The sequence below is a fragment of the Chiloscyllium plagiosum genome, chromosome 2, assembly GCF_004010195.1.
Source record: "Chiloscyllium plagiosum isolate BGI_BamShark_2017 chromosome 2, ASM401019v2, whole genome shotgun sequence".
In the NCBI taxonomy this organism is placed as follows: Eukaryota; Metazoa; Chordata; class Chondrichthyes; order Orectolobiformes; family Hemiscylliidae; genus Chiloscyllium; species Chiloscyllium plagiosum.
In genome coordinates, this window is record NC_057711.1 from 85,515,947 (window position 1) to 85,540,287 (window position 24,341).

The window sequence follows — 24,341 nt, forward strand, 5'->3', positions numbered from 1 at the left end:
CACCTTCGATTGCAAGGAAGGTACTGTGCCAGTGGTGTTGGGAGTGAAGGAAGAGTGGACCAGTGTGTTTCAAAGGGGATGGTCCCTGCGGAAGGTGAACAAGGGAGTGGAGGGTATCTGATGGTGGCATCTCGCTCGAGTCATAGAGATATACAGCACAGAAACAAACCCTTCGGTCCAACCCGTCCATGCTGACCAGATATCCCAACCCAATCTAGTCCCACCTGCCAGCATCCAGCCCATATCCCTCCAAACTGTTCCTATTCCTATACCCATCCAAATGCCTCTTAAATGTTGCAATTGTACCAGCCTCCACCACATCCTCTGGCAGCTCATTCCATACACGTACCACCCTCTGCGTGAAAATGTTGCCCCTTAGGTCTCTTTTATATCTTTTCCCCCCTCACCCTAAACCTCTGCCCTCTAGTTCTGGACTCACCGACCCCAGGGAAAAGACTTTGTCTATTTATCCTATCCATGCACCTCATAATTTTGTAAACCTCTATAAGGTCACCCCTCAGCCTCCGACGCTCCAGGGAAAACAGCCCCAGCCTGTTCAGTCTCTCCCTGTAGCTCAGATCCTCCAACCCTGGCAATATCCTTGTAAATTTTTTCTGAACCCTTTCAAGTTTCACAACATCTTTCCAATAGGAAGGAGACCAGAATTGCACGCAGTATTCCAACAGTGGCCTAACCAATGTCTTGTACAGCCGCAACATGACCTCCCAACTCCTGTACTCAATACTCTGATCAATAAAGGAAAGCATACCAAATACCGCCTTCACTATCCTATCTATCTGTGACTCCACTTTCAAGGAGCTAGGAATCTGCACTTCAAGGTCTCTTTGTTCAGCAACACTCCCTAGGACCTTACCATTAAGTGTATAAGTCCTGCTAAGATTTGTTTTCCCAAAATGCAGCACCTCGCATTTATCTGAATTAAACTCCATCTGTCACTTCTGAGCCCATCTGGTCCAGATCATGTTGTAATCTGAGGTAACCCTCTTCAGACAGTAGAAATGGCAGCTAATGATCTTCTGGATGTGGATGTTGGTTGGATGGCAGGTAAGTACAAGGAGAATCCTATCTATGTTGTGGGAGGGAAGCGAGGAGGTGAGGGTGGACTCATGGGAGATGGGTCAGACCTGGTTGAGGCCTGTCAACAACAGCTGGGGAATTCTCGGTTGAGGAAGAAGGTGGACATTTCAGAGGCTCTCTTGTTGAAGTTGGCCTTATTTCAACATATGCAATGGAGACGGAGGAGCTGGGAGAATGGAATGAAGTCTTTACAGGAAACTGGGTGTGAGGATGTATAGTCCAGTAGCTGTGGGAGTCGGTGGATTGCATTACAATGGATATTGGTGGCCGGGCTATCCCCAAAAATAGAATGGAAGAGAGAAGTCAGAGACCAGGTGAAAGTGAGGGCAAGATGGAAATTGGAAGCAAAATCAATGCACTTTTCCAATTCCAGACGAGAGGGGGAAGCAGCACCCTCGATATCATCGATATATCGAAGAAAGAGTTGTAGGTGGGGGCTGGAGTAGGATTGGAACAAGGAATGTTCCCCGTATCCCACGAACAGACAAGTATAATTGGGGCCTGTGTAGGTACCCCTGGCCACCTCTCTGACCTGAAGAAAATGAAAGGAGTTTAAACAGAAATTGTTATGGGCGAGGACAACCTCAGCCAAGTGGAAAAGGGTTGTGGTGTGTGGGGACAGTTCAGGCCTTTGCTGCAGGAAGAAGCAGAGAGTCCTGAGACTATCCTGATGGGGGATGGATAATTAAAGGAATTGCACGCCCGTAGCATAGAAGAGGCAGATGGACCCTGCAGACTGGAAATTCTGAAACTGGCATAAAGCATCAGCGTAATCACGGATGTACATGGGCAGGGAATAGACTTGAGGAGAAGAGACTGAGTCAAGGTAGGAAGAGCTGGGTTCTGTGGGGCAGGCGCAGGCTGAAACAATGGGTCGCCATGGGCAGTCCTGTTTGTGGATTTTTAGAAGGAGGTAGAAGCGATCTGTGCGGGGCTGGGGGAACTATCAACTGGGAGGCAGTGGGAGGGGAGGAGATCACCAGATGAAATTAGGTCCATAACCATAGTTGATACAATGACCTGATGTGTCATGGTGGGGTCATGGTCCAGGGGGAGATAGGAGGTATCTGAGAGCTGGCATTCAGCCTCTGCAACATAGAGATCAGTACGCCAGACTACAACAAGCACCACCCTTATCGACAGGCTTAATAACAAAGTCGAGGTTGGACCTGAGCGTACAGAGTGCAGTCAGCTTGGGGAGAGAGAGAGAGAGGTTGGATTGGGTGAGGGAGGGTCTAGACTAAAGAGCCTTGGTGTTTAAGGAACTTACAAAAGGAGCAAATGGACGCAAGAAGAAACTTTTTCACACAGCAAGCTAATAGGGTGTAGAATGCACTGCCTGAAAATATGTTGGAGGCAGATTCAAATGAGGCATTCAAGAGGCAATTTGTTATGGACTAGGCTCAACCCCTCAAAACATTTTAAGCAGGTAGCCCAGACCATAAATTTGCTATTTGTTTCAGGTAAGTGTATAGTGGTTTTCAGGAGTGAATTAGCTGATCAGACTGGCAAGTTTTAAACAAACAACTTATTTACAAAACTACAGAATGAAACACAACTTGAGAGTTACAGGTTAGCCAGGGAAGACCTAAAGAGAGAGCTAAGAAGAGCCAGGAGGGGACATGAAAAGTAATTGGCAGATAAGATCAAGAAAAACCTTAAAGCTTTCTATAAGTATATCAGGAATAAAAGAATGACTAGAGAAAGATTAGGGCCAATCACGGATAGAAGTGGGAGGTTGTGCATGGAGTCTGAGGAGATAGAGGAAGCACTAAATGAAAATCTTTCATCAGTATTCACATTGGAAAAGGATAATGTTGTTGAGAATACTGAGACACAGGCTACTAGATGAGACTGGATTGAGGTTCACAAGGAGGAGGTGTTAGCAATTCTGGAAAGTATGAAAATAGATAAGTTCTCTGGGCCGGATGGGGTTTATCCTAGGATTCTCTGGAAAGCCAGTGAGGAGATGGCAGAACCTTTGGCTTTGATCTTTACGGCATCATTGTCTATAGGAATAGTGCTAGAAGAGTGGAGGATAGCAAATGTTGACCCCTTGTTCAAGAAGGAGAGTGGAGATAACCCTGGTAATTATAGATGAGTTGAGACTTACTTCCGGTGTGGATAAAGTGTTGGAAAAGGTTATAAGAGAGAGGATTTATAATCATGTAGAGAGGAATAAGTCCATTAGGGATAATCAACACATTTTTATGAAGGGTAGGTCATTCTTCACAAACCTTATTGAGTTCTTTGAGATGATGACTAAACAGGTGGATGAGGGTAAAGCAGTTGATGTGATGCATATGGATTTCAGTAAGGCTAGACGTAGGTTTGCTTGCTGAACTGGAAGGTTTGTTTTCAGATGTTTCATCACCATACTAGGTAACATCTTCATGGAGCCTCCGGAAGAAGTCCCTTTTTCCTGCTTAATGTTGGTGCGACTGACTGTCTGATGGTTTGCTGGGTTTCAGTAAGGTGTTTGATAAGGTTCGAGGAGAAAGTGAGGTCTGCAGATGCTGGATAAGGTTCCTCATGGTAGGCTATTACACAAAATACAGAGGCATAGGATTGGCAGTGATTTCGTGGTTTGGATCAGAAATTGGCTAGCTGAAAAAGGTGGTGGTTTATGCAAAATATTCATCCTGGAGTTCAGTTACTAGTCGTGTACCAGAAGGATCTGTTTTGGGACCACTGTTGTTTGTCATTTTTATAAATGACCTAGATGAGGGCGTAGAAGGATGGGTTAGTAAATTTGCGGATGACACTAAGGTCAGTGGAGTTGTGGATAGTGCATCCTGAAGGATGTTGCAGGTTACAGAGAGATACAGATAAACTGCAGAGCTGGGCTGAGAGGTGGCAATGGAGTTTAATGTGGGAAAGTGTGAGGTGATTCAGTTTGGAAGGAGCAACAGGAATAAAGAATACTGGGCTAATGGTAAGATTGTTGGTAGTGTGGATGAGCAGAGAGATCTCGATATCCATATACACAAATCCTTGAAAATCTCCACCCAGATTGATAGGGTTGTTAAGAAGGCCTACAGTGTGTTAGCTTTTATTAGTAGAGGGATTGAGTTTTGGAGCCATGGGTCATGTTGCAGCTGTACAAAACTGTAGTGTGGCTGCACTTTTAGGAGCATTGTGTACAGTTCTGGTCACCGCGTTATAGGAAGCATGTGGAAGCTTTGGAAAGGGTTCAAAGGAGATTTAATAGGATGTTGTCTGGTATGGAGGGGAGGGCCTTATGAGGAAATGCTGAGAGACTTGAGGTTGTTTTCGTTAGAGAGAAGAGGAGGAGGTGACTTAATAGAGACATATAAAATAATCAGATTGTTAGATAGAGTAGACAGTGAGAGTCTTTTTCCTCAGATGGTGATGGCTAGCACGCGGGAGCATAGCTTTAAATTGAGATATTGGACAGATGTCAGAGGTAGTTTCTTTACTCAGCGTAGTAGGGGCGTGGAATGCACTGCCTGCAAGATGAGTAGACTTGCCAACTTTAAGGGCATTTAAATGGTCATTGGATAAACATATGAACGAGAATGGAATATTGTAACATCGGGGGCCGAAGGGCTGCAATGTTCTATGTTCTGTGAACCCGACAGGAGTCCCAACTTGCAGATTCTGTTCCAAAATACTGGCAACAATCCCAATAAACAAATCCCTCAACACAAAGAGTAAAAATGACATAAAAAGCTTACTAGTTACAAAGGCAGAAGGAGGGGGAGCATCCAGTTTCAATTGTGACCCTGACTCAACTACACCCCCGACCTGAACTGACCTGTGCAGCTGGAGAGCTGGCCATAGCCACTTGATTATACCAGTTTTTAAAACTTGAAAGCTTTCTGCCTGAAGCATTATCTGTTCGGTATAAACAAAAGGGGCCCAATGAACCATTCAGCCTTCAGGCATGATGGAACCTTGGGTCATTTAGAACCTCCCTGAAAAAAAACCAAGGACACATGACCTTGTAAAAGGATCAGCTTTGTGTCAAATTGGATGATTATTTGCATAGAAATGGTGTGCAGGGATATGATTTGATTTATTATTGTCGCGTGTACTGAGAGACAGTGAAAAGTATTGTATTGCATGCTAACCAGACAAATCATACCTTTTATAAGTACATCAGGGTAATAGAACAGATTGCAAAATACTCTGTTACAGTTACAGAGAAGCTACACAGAAAGATCAACTCTAATATGAGAGGTCTGTTCATAAATCTGATAGCGGTGGGAAAGAAGTTGTTCTTAAATCTCTTGGTATTTATTTTCAAACTTTTGTAGCATCTGCCTGACACAAGAGGGTGAAAGAGAGTATAACCAGGATGGGTGGGGGGAGAGGGGGAATAATTTGATTATTGTTGGCTGCTTTCCCAAGGCAGCATGCAGTGGAGATGGTGTCAATGGAAGGAGGACTGTTTTCGACGCTGGACTGGGCTGCATTCACAACTGTTATTTCTTGCGATCTTGGGCAGAGCAGTTGCCATACCAAACTGTGATACATTTAGGTAGGATGTTTTCTGTGCACATCTATGAAAATCTGTAAGAGTCATTGTGGACATGCTGAATTTCCTTCCCCTTCTGAGGAAGTAGAAGTGTTGGTGTGCTTTCTTGACTCTAGCACGACGTGAATGGACCACGATAGTTTAGTTGGTGAAGGAACTTGAAGCTGTCAACCACCTCAGCACCACTGATACAGACAGGGGTGTGTCTTCCACTCCGCTTCCTGAAATGGATGACTAGCTGCTTCATTGTGCTGACATTGAGGGAAAGCTTTTTGCCTTTGTACCATGTCAGTAAGCTGTCTGTCTCCTTCCTGTACTCTGTCTCGTCATTGTTTGAGATCCAACCCCCTACAATGGTGAAATCAGCAAATTTGGAAATGCAGCTGGATCTGAATTTGGTCATGTAATCATGCATGTATAAGGAGTACGGTGAGGGGCTGACTACGCAGCCTTATAAGGCACTGATGTTGAGGATTATTGTGGAGGAGAGGGACTTTGATAAAGAGTGGAGCTGGAAAAAGCACAGCAGATCAAGCGGTATCAGAGGAGGAGGGGACTCAACGTTTCAGGTCAGAACCTTTCATGTTGCCTAACCTTACTGCTTGCAGTCTGCAGGTCAGAAAGTCGAGAATCCAGTTGCAGAGGAGCGAGCAGAGTCCTAGGTCTTGGAGTTCGGAGATGAGTTTTGTTGGAGTTATGCTGTTGAAGGTGGAGCTAAAGTCATTAAATAGGAGGCTGACATAGGTATCGGTATCCAGATGTGCCAGGGAGTTAGTGTCTGCAATGGGCTATTGTAATGGTTGGCTAAGTGTAACAATCAAGGCAACCTGGGAGGCTGGAATTGGTGTGTACTGTTACAAACCTGTCAAAGCATTTCATGATGATGATGTCACCGCCACAAGGTAATCGTCATTAAGGCATGTTGCCTGATTTTTATTTGGCACCAGGATGATGGTGGTCGTCTTGAAGCAGATGGAAGTTTTGCTTCACAGTAATGAGAATACTCTGCAAATACTCCCACAAACTGTTCCGCGCAGGTTCTGAGTGCACAGCTGGGAACTCCATCTGGACAGTCACTTTCTGTGGATTCATCCTCAAAAAGGCTGATATGACATCTGCGATGGTGACTGAGAGTACATGCGTACCCAAGGCTGTCTGGGCTGGTGATGTCATTTCACTGCCCGTCTGTTCAAAATGAGCAAAAAAGCATTGAGTTCATTGGGGAGGGATGTATTGTTGTCAGCAATTCTACTCAACTTTACTTTGTAGCCTGTTATATCATGTAAGCTTTGCCGTAGTCAATATGTGTTTGTGTGAACAGTCTGGAATTCTAGATTATTTGGTTTTATCTCTTGGCGTCATTGACGGCTTTGTGAGAGTCTAATCTAGATTTCCTATGCAGACCAGGGTCACCTGACTTGAATGCCTCAGAGCTGGACTGCAGGAGATTGGCAGGTGGCTCCCTTATGAGATTGTGTTCATGAACGTGCTCAGTTAGAATCGCAGGAGGGATGATCCCAATGACTGAGCAGTACAGAATCAAGGGTCACAGTCTAAGTAGGCCATTTAGGACTGGGATGAAGAGAAATTCCTTTACCCACAGAGTGGTGAGCTTATGGAATTCTCAACCACAAAGTGGTTCAGATGAAAGCATTGAATGTTTTCAAGGACGTAGACATAGTTCTTAGGACTAAAGGGTTCAAAGATTATGTTGTGAAAGTGAGAACAGGGTTTTGAGTTGGACGTGGTCATATTGAACAGCAGAGCAGGCTTAATAGGCCAAATACTCCTCTTGTTTTCAATGTTTCTGTGTTGCTGTGCCTCCTAACAATGGTGTTAACACTAAGTGTGCCCAAAATGTAAATCAAAATTTTAATTTGATTAATCTGAAATACTGGAAGGTATTGATCACTTACTCTTATTTATAACAGATCAACAATGTCTGTCTATACTGCATTTTTAAAATAGAAAAATATCCCAACGCACTTTACAAAAGTGTACTGAGACAGAAATGAACACGTACCAAGAATAAGACAAATGTAGGACTCTATTGATGTTTTTTGAGTTAGTTAAGGAGGAAAGACAACAGAGTTTTCAGAAATGGATTGGGCTATTGAAGGGAAAATGAGTAGAAACAGTAATGATTACTATCCCATGTTAAATGGCCTTCTGGTAAGGCTGCACTTATTTCTGACATACTGACATTTCATTATTATATAACAAAAGAGCAGTAGAAGTTGGTTATTTTGAATTAGGAATAACTTTTGATTTCCAATGAAGAGCGCTTACTATCTTTTTCTTCCTCTCCTAATTAACCTGCTGAGCCCTTGGGTTTCTTTTTGTCTCATAATTTAAAAATTGTCTAACTTGGTATTTCATTAAACTTGTTTCTTTTGTATTTTGCAATTTTGGGCGGCACGGTGGCACAGTGGTTAGCACTGCTGCCTCACAGCACCAGAGACCCGGGTTCAATTCCCGACTCGGGCGACTGACTGTGTGGAGTTTTCACATTCTCCCCGTGTCTGCGTGGGTTTCCTTCGGGTGCTCCGGTTTCCTCCCACAGTCCAAAGATGTACAGGTCAGGTGAATTGGCCATGCTAAATTGCCTGTAGTGTTAGGTAAAGGGGTAAATGTAGGGGAATGGGTGGGTTGCGGTCGGTGTGGACTTGTTGGGCCGAAGGGCCTGTTTCCACACTGTATTGTAATCTAATTTAAACAGTGACACTGATCACAGAACAAGATTAGCGTGGAATATAAAAATCGATAACGAATAGAAATCATCTGAGCTTTTACACAGTGATACAGATTTTACCTCTGCAGTTGAAGATGGGTTAAGGAAATGTTCTCACCCAGTTAACCTGTTTGATTGTAAACAGTACGTCCAAAAAATTAATGGATGGAATTTACTTCAACTTGGTACACAGGGTGTGGCAAAGGAAGAGTTAGTTTTTGGTAAAGGTGTGGATCTCGATCCTGAATCTTTAAATGATATCCTAATATTGGGAGGTTGGGTGAATTTAATTTTTTTAAGAATAACCTGGGTTTTGTTTAGAATGTTGTGGATTGCTTCAGCTGCTGTGGTAGTTTTCAGACACCTGTCGAAACATGAGCAGAGTTTTCAGAGCAGGTTTATTTTTAATTCACTCATGGGACATTGGTATTGCTGGCTGGCCTTTATTGTCTTTCCCTAGTTGCCTGGGGGTAGGTGGTGATGAACTGCGTCTTGAGCTCCTGCAGTCCATTTTCTGTAGACTGACCCACAATGCCATTAAGGGGGATTCCAGGATTTTAACCCAGCAACAATGAAGAAATGGCAATGTATTTTCAAGTCAGAATGAAGAGAGGCTTGGAGGGAAATCTGAACATGGTGGTGTTCCCATGTATCTACTGCTCTAGTCCTTCTAGATGGAAGTGGTTGTGGGTTTAGAAGGTGCTGCCTAAGGAGCTTTGGTGAATTTCTGCAGTGCATCTTGGGGGTAGTACATGCTGCTGCTACTGAGCTGTCTGAGGTGGTGGATGTTCTGGATACTTGTGGATTTGACACCAGTCAAATGGGCTGCTTTGTCCTGTATGGTGTCAAACTTCTTGAGTGTTAGTGGAGCTGCACCCATCCCAGGAAATGAAGAATACTCCATCACAGTCCTGACTTGTGCTTTGTAGATGGTGGACAGGCTTTGGGGAGTCAGGAGGTGAGTTATTTGCTGCAATATTCCTAGCCTCTGACTTGCTGTTATAGCCACTGTGCTTCTGGTCAGTGCTAACCCCAAGGATGTTGATAGTTGGGAGTTGATATAACACCAGTGATGGTAACACCATTGAACCTCAAGAGACAGTGGTTACATCATCTGTTATCGGAGATGGTCATTGCGTGGCATTTGTGTGGCACAAATGTTGTTTACCAAATGTCAGTCAAAGCTTAGATGTTGTTGCATTTGAACATGGATTGCTTCAGTAACTGAGGAGTCATAAATGATGCTGAACATCGTGCAATCATTAATGAACATCCCCACTTCTGACCTAATGACCCCGGGAAAGTCATTGATGAAGCAATTGAAGAGGTTGGGCCGAGGATACTACCCTGAGGAACTCCTGCAGAGATGTCCTGGCCTCTAACAACCACTACTGTTGTCTTATGTGCCAATAATTACTCCAGTCAGTGGAGCGTTTGCCCCCCGATACCCATTGATTCGAGGTGTTCTTGGGCTCCTTGATGCCACACTTGGTTGAGTGTTGGCTTCTTGTCAAAGGATGTCACTTATTTTATCTTTTGAATTCAGCTTGTTTAGGTGTGGTTTGATCTGAGGTCTGTTGTTGGGATGGAAGCTCTTGACCTTTTTTCTTTCCATTTTTGCTCTTACAGAGCATCAACCAGACAGAAACACCTTCATGTTCATGAGACCGAAGATCAGTTAGAACTGCATAAATGTCCTAATGCAGTTTGACGTTAAATATGCAGAGTGTGGCAGAATTATGGACTACTATAGACAACAGCGTTAGATTCCAAAAAAACCCTGCTGATGCTGGAATCCAAAGTAGATAGGCACCAAGCCAGGCAGCATCAAGAGGTGGGGAAGTTGATATTAGGGAACGGTTCACCGAGCATCGCAGCTCTTGACCTCTCCCTTCACCCACCCAGAGTCCTGAAGAAGGGTTACATGTTGAAAAGTCGACCTCTCCACCTCCTGATGCTGCCTGGCTTGCAATAGACAATAGAGTGGCAATATTCTTGCTTTTTATTTCTTGCACAGATCTCTGGAAGTCCATGCTGTGGACAGCATCAGCCATAATGATAGCAGTGTGCAGACCCTTGCAGCATGCAGCTTAGAGAGAACATTGCTGAATGCCCTCTTCACTTGTCACAACTAGTGAATTGTCTTTTCTCACCTATTATTGTTTAATACATATATTAGTGTGATCTACTGGAGGAGAAATTAAACAGGTTTTGTCTTTGTGGGGCATCCATGGAAACATTTCATACCTAAATATGAAATAATATGATTGAGGAAAGCCACTTGCAGGACTCTCACCAGTTTTCCTAAGCCTTTAAAATTAGTGTAATTTCACCTGATAAGTCATTATATGCTGTAGGAATGAAGGACAGGGCTTAGATTTGATTCAAAATTTATTGACAAGCTCAAAACCCTGAAAGAATGTTTGGATAATCATTTAGCTATATTTCCACAGAAAGTGAAGCAAGCTTATCCACTGCCACCCTTGATATTTAATGTCTTCATTGACATTGTGTTAGATGGCACCAGAAGAGACCAGTATTGTACTGTCCAGTTCTGTTTCTGGAGTTATTGCAGCACTTCCTTTTACAGATGATGTGTTGGTACGGTCACTAACAGTGGATTAACTAGTAGGATATGAGCGTAACAAAGTTCATTATTATTGTTACTCATGACTCTAGAGGGAAAGCCAGTACTAATTAGACACATTGTAGAATCAAATTGCTGCAGAACCTGGAATCTGTACTGAAAACAAAAAAAATCGCTTTGCTCCGATGAAGAGTCACCTAGACTCAAAACATTAGCTTTGCTCTCTCTCCTTGGATGTTGCTTGATGTGTTGTGATTTCCAGTATTTTTTTGTTTTCAGTACTTATAAAATACAAGTCAATTTGTCCCAATTAACTTGCAAGAGGGTACTTGAAACTCTGGTTAAATGGATGGTGGTGTTTTCTTCACAATAGGGAAGAACAAAAAGCAGTTTAGTCTTCCTCATCTCGTCAATCATGATAAAATTCTAAAACATGGAAAACTTGCACTTTGGAGATGTGTCAAAACAGTTCTCCAAGTCTTGTAGCAACTAGGCGTGTAAGATATGAAACCGCAGACCAAGTTTTGATGTGAATTGTGGCCAGCATAGACGATACCAAGATGATTGGAATGTCATTAGTTATTCTGCATCATGAAGAAGACTTAAATCTCTAATGGAAAGCCTCAGGATGAGCGCAAGATCTCTAAAATATGAGTTAGACATAAAGTACATGAACCTGTCCTGTGACGGGTAGTAAAAGGCATGTATTTGGTGCTGAAGTTCTACATTTCCCATTGGGTAGAAGCAGTATTATTAATGGGACTTGATTTTATGCTGGGGTCCAGGTAAAACATCCACAAGTTAATTGCACTGCTCCTCTTGACAACAGGAAATTCCAGTTTTCCTTGAGGCTAAAACCCACATTTGCCTGTCACTGAATGGCTAACTAACCACACTCCCTTTTTGGACAGTTGATAAGCAAAATCTCTGGAGTCCAGTTTACTCAAAGACAACAAGTATAGTATTGAAAGATTGGATTTTGCTGAGTTCCCATAATTGATCCAGTAATTCAGTACCTTAAGACCCATGATATTCTATTGCACAGTGGCATAATGTCTAAAGTAATCTGTTTAACCCTTCCCTTTATAACCTTGAACCTGATATGACAGACTGAGTTTGTGAAGTTAAAAATCACTCCACACCAGGTTATAATCCAACAGGTTTATTAGGAAATACAAGCTCTCAGAGTGCTGCTCCTTCATCTACCTGATTCAGCGCTCCAAAAGCCTGTACTTTCAAATAAGCCTGTTCTATGACCTGGTATGGAGTGATTTTTAACTTTGTCCACCCCAGTCCATCATCAAATTAGTGAAGGTAGTTCTGTAGTCATTCATGTATATGGTTATTTGGGCAATCTACTAGATGGTAGCTATGCACTAAGATAACATCAGTCAATGCTATGAGGGGAGCAGAGAAGATCATTGTAATGGTTTAGTTTAAGCAATTCGCAATTTAAAATAAAAACTGTAGATAAAGACAGAAGGAAAGCTAAGTGTATTAGTATGAATTCTTCTGCAGATTTCCTCTTTTTTTAAGTAAAATTATGAGAAAACAGGACTCTGTCAAATCATTGAGTTAATACCATTCTTCGTCAAACAGTTAACTCCAAATTTGAGAATTCTGCCATTGAACCAAAATCATGTGTTCAAGCTGTACTAAAGACTTAAACACACAATCTAAATTTTCACTTCAGTCTAGTACTGAGGTGGGGCTCTGCTATCAGACTTACCAACTTTCAGATGAGACTTTATATCATAGGTCATATCTACCATCTCAACTGGATGTGAATTTTCAAAAGTGTTGATTTAATTTTTAAGTTAATATGTTGTTGTTACTGTTGGCTTTGTACTATCTGTGGGTGACATCTACAGGTTTATAAATTGTACGATTCTATGGATGCAGCTGCCAATCATAGAATTCCTACAGTATGGAAGCAGGCCATTCAGCCTATGGAGAAAGTGAGAACTGTAGATGCTGGAGAGTCAAAGTCAAAATTTCAGGAATAAGTCCTTCATCAACGTTTATACCGAAAACATCGACTCTCCTCCTCCTCGGATGCTGCCTGACCTGCTGTGTTTTTCCAGCGCCATACTTTGTGACTCATTCAGCCTATGGAGTCCACACCGACCCTCTGAAGAGCAACCTTCGCAGACGCAATCCCTACCCTATCCCTGTAACCCTGCATTCCCCATGGCTAATCCACCTAACCTGCAACCCCTGGACACTATGGTCAGTTTAGCATGACAACCCAACCTGCACTAACTTGGACTATGGGAAGAAACCAGCGCACTCAGAGGAAACCCGCACTGACTCCAGGGAGAATAGTGTAAACTCCACACACACAGTCCCCTGAGGGTGGAATTGATCCTGGGTCCCTGGCACGGTGAGGCAGCAGTACTAACCACCAAGCCACTGGGCTGTCCAATTTTCCTATGTTATTTCAGAATATACTTCAAAATTGTTCTGTTAATGGACAAGCAAAATGATTATATAAAAGCCCATCCCTTGTTTAAACTGGAATCATTTCTATTTATTTATTATGAAGTTGCTAAATTCAGTTCTAGTTTTTAGTTTGTTTCAGGTGGCCATTTAAACTTAAGTGAAATCTTTCAGTCAGCAATTTTTTAAACTTTTGTGTTGAATATCCTGCCTTGATTAATTAACACCTGTGAGCCTAAAGAAAGCCTTTCAGAAAAGTAAAGCAAGTTTTAAAATTTCACATGATTTGTTTCAAACCACCAGGATTTCATTTGTGTAGCTTATCATCTGAATCTCTCCTCAATAACTCCACTGTCTTTAACCAAGTTCAGCTGTACATTTGTTGATTTGTGTTTATGATCTAATAATCTATTGCAAAAACAACTCCCACTTTTTGCAGTGTTGGTACAGTCTTGTACAGAAGTCCTTGGTATATATTTCTCTTCCTGTTGCGAATGGAACAAAATTACATTGAAATGTGTGGTTTGCAAGCTTGACCCAAAACTCAAACCACAGGCATAAAATTTCTCTTTCAAGATATGCAGCTGTTCTGCATTTTCAGGTGCAAGCTACTCAAACAACAGCTTGCTACTGACTGAGGATCATCACATTGTTATGGTGCTAGGCTCCAAATGTGGGGGTCGGCCAGCTCAATGCTGTAAGTGCAAGATAAAGCCATTGGAGTGATGTCAATCCCTGTACCAGTTGTAGTAGTTCATGGAGATCTGTCATCTTATCCCACATTTGATGTGGAGTTGTACCCATCAAATTAAATTATCGATTTGTGTCTTCTGTGAACAGGTATACTGAGTAGTGCTCTGACCAAGGTACCAGAGTATGTCCAATAAAGTTGGAACTTGTTGCATTTTTTTGGAGGATTACATCCGGGCACATTTTACAACTGAAAACAACACAAGCATCAGATAAAAATGTTTGCTGACCGAACCTTACAACACACACCCCGACGTTTTAGGAGAAAACATCATAACTGAAGACAACATTGCAAATAAAAGCAAATTGTGAGGGTACATACTTTTTTCTGGGACCAAGAAGTTTATTTATTTATCGTCACCTGGTGTTAATGCACAAGACAACATTTTTTTTTCTGTCCCCTTCATCAAATTCTGTCACTTTAATAAAAGTCGGGAAGATAGAAAATGGGCTGCTGACCAATCACTCCTTTTACATTAGCATGCAAAATCAAGATCTGGCCCATTGAATCAAATTACAAATTATTTGTATGGTGGAGGGATCAGTGAATTATGATGGAGAGATCAATGACCAAAGGGCATAGATTTAAAGTAAGGGGCAGGATGTTTAAAAGGGATGCAAGGAAAACATTTCCACCCAGAGGATGGTGGAAATCTGGAACTCCCTGCCTGTAACAGTGGTAGACACAGAAACCATTGTAACTTCTAAAAAAAATTTAGAAAGGCCCAGTGCTTGAAAATGGGATTAGAATAGTTAAGTGGTTGTTTTGACTGGCGCAGACCACATGGATCAGAGGATCTAGACCTGAAAGGTTAGCTTGCTCTCTCTGCATGGATGCTGCCTGAGCCGCTGTGAATTCCAGCATTTGTTGTTTTCAGTACAGATTCTAGCATCTGTAGTAATTTTCTCCGACATGGGTCAGAGGACTTTTTTCTCTGCTGTAAACGACTGACTCTAAACTATATCTGATTGTCAAGCTGACGTTAAAGAACCCAACACGACTGCAAACAGCAACTGCAGCACTCAGCATTTGTATTGAACATCCAATGAGGCCATTCTCTAAATTTCTTATTATCCTTGTTGGGCTTGTACACACCAGGTCCAATCCCTTGTTTCACCATTACTTACCAACCAGATTAACAAATGTAGTCAATGGATACAGCAGCTCTTGGAGTACTCAGATGGTGTTGATTTTTTCACCTCCAATATACACAAATCATAACATGTACATTATAAGGTCTTAGTTCTTGTGAAATGAGTTCTGGCAATTTAAATGTGAGTCTAGGATTTTAGGATTGAGTGCATTGCATGTCACTCCTGTATTCTGTTCTGAGCATAAAGAAATCATGTTTCTTACATATGAGTTAGGTACTAATCATTTGTTTGAAGAATCAGTTACTAAATTTTTGCTACACTTTCTCATGCCTTTTTCTTTCTATGCCCCAAGCATGTCAACTTTTCTTAGAATATTTTAATAATCCCTACAAAGCCCTTGGGGAGTAACTAACTAATCTTACTGTGGAATTCATAGAGTATGACTCCCCTTGTTAACCGGTGATGGTCTTCCCAGCTGGAACTCAGGGTGGAATTGTTGACATTTTATGTTCCATGCAAATGCGCTGCAAGCAGCAGAATTATTGGTGCAAAGGACCATGCTTCTATTTAAGTAAACACTAGTGAAGCTGACAGAGTAACAGGAATGTTTAATGGTAAGCATAAAACCTATGGTATCTGTGGAGTATCTGTAGAATGGGTGAATCAGATTACTGCCTGTATGATATCCTGTGGATGGCTAAGGATGATGGTATTGTGGCCAGAGTTGTCTAACAAGCTGAACATTAGTTATGGAAAGTTTCTTGTTTGAATAGAAGTAAAAATAAATTGAGCAAAAAAGAAGCAGACTCACTCTTACCACTTTCCGACTTCTCCCTCACTTTTGATGGTTTGCATTGCCCATAATGGGCTTTGCTTGTAAATACTTTATTGGCGACATGGCTGATTACTGGTGGTAGTTAAAAGGGGAGGGTGGAAGTGAAAAAAGAGTCATGATGATTTTGATGGTGGGAGTGTCATGCAGTCATGTGTGATAGCGCTTTTTCAAAAAGAAAGTAGACTATCCCTTCCTGCTCTCCCTTAATGGTTTGCTTTGCCATTGGTCATATGGGTGATGTACTTATTGTGGTTCCTGGTTAAAAATGATGATTTAGTTGTATATAATAGCACTTAAAGCATACCCTGAAGATGGCGCTTCTGATGTAGTGGTAGTGTCCTTATCTCTGAACCATAAGGCCTGTGTTCAAGTCCCACCTGTTCTAGAGGTGTGTCATACCAGCCCTGAACTGCTTGATTAGAAAATAAAGCAATTAAGCACTGGTGGGAAATAGACAGTGACATCTTGAAAAATGTCCATATTACAGAGGTGGTGGCTCTGGATGTCTTCAAATGCATAAAGGTGGTGTCATCAGCGAGATGACACCACCATAGTCGGTAGAATCTCAGATGGAGACGAAACAGACTATAGACGGGAGGTGGAAGACCTGGGAAAATGGTGCACTGAGAACAACCTAGCTCTCAATTGTGGCAAAGCCAAGGAACTCATTATTGACTTTCGGTGGGTTGTTACTCATGCCCCTCTACACATTAACAACACAGAGGTGGAATGAGTGGAGAGTGTCAAGCTCCTGGGAGTGGTCGTCAACAACAAGCTTTCTTGGACTCTTCATGTGGGCACACTGATTACAAAGGCCCAACAACATCTCCTCTTCCTCAGGCAGCTGTGGTGAACTCTGCCTGGACAATCAAAAAGGCCAAACTCCCATCTATAGAATCCATCTACCAGGCCCGCTGTCAAGGAAAGGCTGCCAGTATTCTCAAAGATCCATCCAACCCTGACAATGTTTTTCTACAACCTCTACCATTGGGGAGAAGGTACAAAAGCCTGAACACACGCACCAGCCAGTTTCACAACTGTTTCTACTCTACTATTAGAATACTGAATGGATCACAAACTCCTAACATTTGCCTGTACCTGTGTTTTTGTTTTTGCCACTGTTTACCTATTATTTACTTATCTATGCTATTCAACTGTGATCTGCCTGTATTGCTTGCAAGAAAAAGCTTTTCACTGTGCCTTGGTACAGGTGACAATAAATTCAATTCAATTCAATTTAATTCAAAGGTGGATAAATCCCCAGGATCTGATCAGGTGTACCCTTGAACCCCTTGATAAAATATTTGTATCATCGATAGTCACAGGTGAGGTGCCGGAAGACTGGAATTTGGCTAACGTTGGTGCCACTACCTAATAAAGGTGATAAGGACAAGCCAGGGAACTATAGATTGGTGAGCCTGACATCGGTGGTGGGCAAGTTGTTGAAGAGAATCCTGAGGGACAGGATTTACATGTATTTGGAAAGGCAAGGACTGATTAGGGATAGTCAACATGGCTTTGTGCGTGGGAAATCATGTCTCACAAACTTGATTGAGGATTTTGAAGAAATAATGAAGAGGATTCATGAGGACAGAGTGGTGGACATGATATATGTATACTTGGATAAGGCTTTTGACAAGATTCTGCATGATAGTCTGGTTAGCAAGGTTAGATCTCACGGAATACAGAGAGAGCTGGCTATTTGGATACAGAACTAGCTCAAAGGTAGAAGAATGAGGGTGGTGGTGGAGGGCTGCTTTTCAGACTGGAAGCATGTGACCAGTGGTGTCCCACAAGGATCAGTGCTGGGTCCACTGCTTTTCATCATTTACAATAAGTTATTTGGAGGTGAACGTAGGAGATATAGTTAGTAAGTTTGCAGATGGCACCAAAATTGGAAGTATAGTGGACAATAAAGAAGGTTGCCTCAGAGTACAACGGGATCTTGATCAGATGGGCCAGTGGGCTGAGGAGTGGTACCTAATTGAGATAAATGTGAGGTACTGCATTTTGGAAAGGCAAATCAGAGCAGGAGTTAATGGTAAGGTTCTAGGGAATGTGTCTGAACAAAGAGAGCTTGCAGTGCGGGTTCATAGTTCCCTGAAAGCAGAGTCGCAGGTCGATAGGATAGTGAAGAAGGCATTTGGTACGCTTTCTTTTATTGATCAGAGTATTGAGTATAGGAGTTGGGAAGTCATTTTGTGACATTGCTTAAGCCATTTTTCGAATATTATTTACAATTCTGGTCTCCAAGGGTTAGAAAAGATTTACAAGGATGTTGCCAGGGTTGGAGGATTTGAGCTATAGGGAGACGCTGAATAGGCTGGGGCTGTTTTCCTTGGAACATCAGAGGCTGAGGAGTGACCTTCTAGAGATTTATAAAATCATGAGGGGCATGTATAGGGTAAATAGACAAGGTCTTTTCCCGAGAGTGGGGGAATTCAGAAGGAGAGGGCATAGGTTGAGGGTATGAAGGGAAAGATTTAAGAGACCTAAAGGGCAACGTTTTCATGCAGACGTTGATGTGTGTATGGAATGAATTGAATTGAATTTATTGTCACGTCTACCTAGGCACAGTGAAAAACTTTGTCTTGTGAGCAATACAGGCAGATCACAGAGTTAAGTAGCATAGATAAGCAAATAATAGGTAAACAGCAGCAAAAACAAAAACACAGGTACAAGCGAATGTTAAGAGTTTGAGTCCATTCAGCATTCTAACAACAGTGGGATAGAAACTGTTACGAAACCGGCTGGTTCAGGCTTCTGTACCTTCTCCCCGATGGTAGAGGTTGTGGAAAAACATTACCAGGGTGGGATGGATCTTTGAGAATGCTGGCGGCCTTTCCTTTACAGCGGCCTGATAGATGGATTCTATAGATGGGAGTTTGGCTTTTGTGATTGTCCAGGCCGAGTTCACCACTCTCTATCTGTCTCTGCTCTTGAAAGGTACAGTTGCCATACCAGGTAGTGATACATCCAGACAGCATGCTCTCAATGGCACATCTATAAAAGTTGGCAAGGGTATTTGCCATCATGCCAAATTTCCTCAGCTGCCTGAGGAAGAAGAGACGTTATTGAGCCTTTGTAATCAGTGTATCCACATGAAGAGTCCAAGAAAGCTTGTTGTGGATGACCTCTCCCAGAGCTTGACACTCTCCACTCATTCCACCGCTGTGCTATTGCGTAGGGGGATATGAGTAACATCTTGCTGAAACTCAATAATGAGTTTGTCAGTTTTGCTGGTATTGAGAGCTAGGTTGTTTTCAGCGCACCATTTTTCCAGGTCTTCCACCTCCCTTCTGTAGTCTGTTTCGTCGCCATCTGAGATTTGTCCCACTATGGTGGTGCCATCAGTGAACTTGTAAATGGCATTAGTCTGGTACTTGGCAACGCAGTCATGGGTATACAGTGAGTACAGTAGGGGGCTGAATACACACCCCTGGGGGCTCCAGTGTTGAATGTTAGTGAGGATGAAATATTGTCCCCAGTCTTCACTGATTGTGGCCTGTGGGTCAGGAAACTGAGGATCCAGTTGCAGAGAGTGGGGCTTAGTCAGAGATCACTCAGTTTAGTAATCAGTCTCGAGGGGGTAATAGTGTTGAAGGCTGAACTATAGTCAATGAGTAGGATTCTTATGTCACTGTTCTTGTGTCAAGATGTTCTAGGGAGGAGTGAAGGGCAAGTGATATGGCATCTGACGTGGATCTGTTGGTCCGATAGGCAAATTTGGAGTGGGTCAAGAGTAGTGGGGAGGCTGGGGTTGATTAATGCCATGATCAGCCTTTCAAAGCACTTCATGACCACTAAAGTTAGGGCCACTGAGAGGTAGTCATTGAGACATACTGCATGAGCCTTCTTAGGCACAGGGATGACGTTGGCCATCTTGAAAAGGCAGGGGCAGTTGCCTGCTGCAGGGAGAGGTTGAAGATGTCTTCTGATCTGAAGGCCTCACGCCTGGTTTTTAGCAGGTTCTGTATGTCCTGATTCATTCAGGGTTTCCTGTTGGGGAACACCTGGATTGACTCCCTTGGTATGCGGTCCTCCACACACTTGCTGATAGAGTCTGTGATGGTGATGGCGTACACGTCCAAGGTACCTGCGGACTGGTTTAACATGGCCCAATCAGCTGATTCCAGAGAGCACTGGAGTTGATCCACTGCCTTTTCCATCCAGCACTGTATCTGTATCCACGAGTGGGGGGGTGTCCTGCTTGAGCTTTTACCTGTAAGCCAGGAGCAGAAACACTTTTAATGACTTTTAATGGTAGATATTCCGTTGTGGTCAGTTCCCAAAATGGGGGGTGGAGCGGTAGGCATCTTTCACAGTGATGTAGCAGTGGTCTAAGATGTTGGGGCCCTTGGTGGGGCAGGTAATGTTCTGGTGGTACTTGGGTAGCACCTTCCTTAGATTGCTTTGAGGAAGTGGTAGAGGCTGGTACAATTACAATATTTAGGCATCTCGATGGGTATATGAATAGGAGGAATATGGGCCAACTGCTGGCAAATGGGACTAGATTGGGTTGGGACATCTGGTCAGAATGGCTGAGTTGTACCAAAGGGTCTGTTTCTATGCTGTACATCTGTGACTCTGTGGTGGTTAATAAGTGGAAAAGAAAGCAGACCCAGGGAAGGATCCGCAGAACTGTCTGTCCTGGATTGGGACTAACCTGCATGTGTTCTATTTTGTGTTCAACAGTAAATGATGTTCCTTTCCTGTCAGACTTCCTGAATTATTACAGATATGTTCCTTCATTGCCTTTAATAGGATATGCATGAGTTTCTTTGGGCAAAATAGTTGGTACTTGATTGAGTTATGGAGCTGCAGTGTGGTGGTAATCTCATACCAGCCCAGTTTGTTTCCTTACATATCTTGCAAGAATTTTGACAAACATTGTCTAGCCCAGGATTGCTCACAATAATTGTAGTGTTGTGATTCAACCAGTGTGGACCTGGAATATAACTTGGGACTTTGTGATTGGTAGATGCTGTCTTTTACAAGGACAATTCAGTTTTCAAGGTGTGGGGAGTTCTAATTAAACTATTTATAACTGAAGTAGTGAAAAGAGAACATAAAGAAATACTTGCATTCATAAAATGTTTTGGATCATCAGAATTCTAAAATTATTTTTATCCAAATAATCACTCTTAAATTGCAGGTGGCATTATCTAAGCAAAATTAATAGTTATGCACAATGTTATTATTCAAATAAAGCCACACTATCTAACACATTTCAAACTGTGCATATCACCAATAGAATGATCTGTTTGGGATATGTTTTTGACTTTTAGTAAGATATTTGAATTAAAATTAATGTAAGGCTCCAACAATGAGTGTTTTATTGCTGAAGCTAAGATTAATATACACTAATAACCTCCCCTCAATATTTTTTTCTCTCAGATTAATATTTTACAAAGTGAAACTATCCAAGATGTGGTGCTCCTGGATCCTCGGTGGTTATGTACCAATGTATTGGGAAAACTTTTGTCCAATGAAAATCAAAAGGCTTTGCACCACTACAGGGGCCGGTACACAATAGATGACATCCTGCGCCTGGTATCAGAGAATGATGTAGAAGAGTTGTTGCAAATTCTAGATGCAATGGACATCTGTGCTCGGGATTTAATGACTGGCTCAATGGTAGATATTCCAGCTTTAATTAAAGTAGATGGTCTGCATAGATCCTGGACTGATGAAGACGATGAAATGATGGTTTATGGAGGGGTCCGCTTTGTGCCTGTTGAACATCATACCCCATATCCTTGTGGTATTTTCCACAAAGTGCAGATGAATCTCTGTAGATGGATACATCAGCAGAACTCTGAAGGAGAGCTAGATGTAAGGTTATGGACTAATGGGTCAAAAATAACCAACAAAGGAACTGAAGTCTTGGTGTTGCTGGTCAACCATGGACAGGGTGTGGAAGTACAAGTGAGAGGGTCAGAAACTGAAAAAATAAAATGTTTTATGCTTCTCGATTCCATTTGTAGTGTCATTGATAATCTAATGGCAACTACTTTGCCTGGACTCCTAACGGTCAAGCATTACTTGAGCCCTCAGCAGCTTAGGGAGCACAGTGAACCTGTTATGGTTTACCAGCCTAGAGACTTCTTCAGAGCTCAAGCTCAGAAAGAGACTTCACTCACCAACACCATAGGTGGGTACAAGGAGAGTTTCAGCAGCATTTTGTGCTTTGGTTGCCTCGACATCTATTCCCAAGGAAACCTAGGAATGGATATTCCTGTCTCAGAACTGAATCTTCTTGCAAGACGAAAACTTAGCCGCTTACTGGATCCCTCTGATCCCATGGGTAAAGACTGGTGCCTTTTGGCTACAAACTTAGGACTTGTTGACCTTGTTGCAAAACTCAATGCTCAAAATGGAACTTTAAAAGATGAGAGATTTTCTACAAGTCCAACTGGTGCTGTGTTGACTGAGTGGGCAGCTTCACCAGAGAATTCTATAGGGCTTTTAATGTCCAAACTAAGAGGATTGGGACGTCGTGATGCTGCAGACTTTCTTTTAAAGGCCTCAGCCATTTTCAAAGTTAACTTCGATACCAATGGGCATGAAACCTATATAAGCAGTTGCAATGGAGGAACATCTTATAATTCAATCAGCTCAGTAGTTTCAAGATAAAAACACAAGTTTTGCAAAGCTGGTGAGAGTTGTAATTTTAGCTGAAGCCTGACTTTATAAAATGCATTCACTGTGTACAGATAATGCTCTAGTTAATAATGTAGCTTGCTTTCTTTGACAATAGTGAAATATACTGTTGTACACTTAACATTTTTACTTCCACATTGTAACCCACAAATCCTTGGTCAACTGGGGCAGGATGTGGGGGTACAAGTGAGAGAATCAGAATCTGAGAAATTGGTTTGTGGATTCCATTTGTACTGTTATTTGTGGTTTCAATGGGTTATCTACTCGAAAGTGTTCTGGAAAAGACAATTTTTTAAGAAAAAGAGTTACAATCTTAGAATTGAAACAATTTTGTCAGTTATGCGGATAAACTTTGTAAAGCTGCCATGTGCAAGTTATCCAGTTTGTCAGGATTTTCATCTTTTTGTGATGTCATTTGTGGAAGTTAAGTTCAGAAAAAGCTATCTACAAGAATGTGAATTTTTATAACAGGTTTTTCATCATCGCACCCATATATTATTTTTATTTTCTATAGTGGAGGGGGAAAAGGCGAATGTTTGTTTGCTATTGACAATATTAAATTTGATGTGTAATGTCAACAACCAAATGCGAGTGCCTTTTTCAGGAAAGGGTTTCCTGATTTAACTAGACCAATATTTGTTAAAAGCCTTTACATAGAAATCTTCTACCTCCCCATTTCTCTTCTCTGAGAAGCATGCATATCATTACCATTCAAAACATTTGTACTTCCTTTTTGTACAGGTTTTTCAATTTTGGTCAACTTCTCTTCATATTGATGTGGTTAATCCACAGTTTAAAAGGGAACAAAGTCATGTAGTAATTTCATGTTCATTGACAATAAAACAGTGATATCCAATGAAATGTAATAGTGGGACTTTTTTTTTCCATTTCTTGATTGTTGTTAACAGGGAGCATGTGATCTTAAATTTACAATCTTATCTATACACTTCCGCACTTACTCACTTTTTGGTGTAGTATTATAACAGGAAGTATTTTTAATTTACTTGTGAATATTAAGCTCTGAAAGCCATTAATTTTGCATAAGAGTTGTGTGCGAAGTCTATAAATGTGGAAATTCAATGGCATCGCACCTACTTTCCAAGCACACCATGGGAGCCAACGCATTCATCTGAGGGCAGCATATTTGCTTATTCTGTGCCAGAGTTCATGCCCTGATTATAATATAGAAGTGAAAAAAATTAGTATACAAGGCTTGCACCTAAAACCGATTCAAGTCGCCCAATTGCGAGTGCAAAATCTTCTTCACCTGTTGAGGCCAACTGTGCAAAATTGGTCTTTCCTCCTTCCATCCAGATCGCTCTTGATGACATGAACAGCAGCTTATCTTGGGGCATATCTTCCCTCAAGGTTGCAAACAGTCTGATTTTATCTTGGAATATTGCTAGGGAATTAGATGTTTTTAATGACTAAAGAATAGATCATTGCAGGGACAAAAAAGCTTTGGTTTCCTCATTGTTTAGTTGGAGGAAATTCATTTTCATCTAGTGTTAGATGTTGGACTAACCTGACAATTTCGAGGATATAGAAATGTCAAGAAAAGTAATGGTGAAATAAAAATTAGATACATGTGGAACTTGACAACTGTCGAAATAATGTTATTTTTATCTACTACAAGTATAAA

At 41.9% G+C, this 24,341-nt stretch overlaps 1 protein-coding gene across 4 annotated transcripts in view; it reads left to right on the top strand.

Moving 5' to 3' along the window:
* The window catches only part of dapk1 (death-associated protein kinase 1), a 268,605-nt gene extending 245,054 nt beyond the window's left edge, over window positions 1–23,551 (top strand). For all 4 annotated transcript variants that reach the window (XM_043713274.1, XM_043713282.1, XM_043713294.1 and 1 more), the window contains one exon: window positions 21,434–23,551. In XM_043713274.1, the coding sequence (XP_043569209.1) occupies window positions 21,434–22,672 (1,239 nt within the window). In that variant the 3' untranslated portion in view covers window positions 22,673–23,551. The remainder of the gene's footprint in view (window positions 1–21,433) is intronic.
* The last annotated feature ends 790 nt before the right edge of the window (window positions 23,552–24,341 follow it).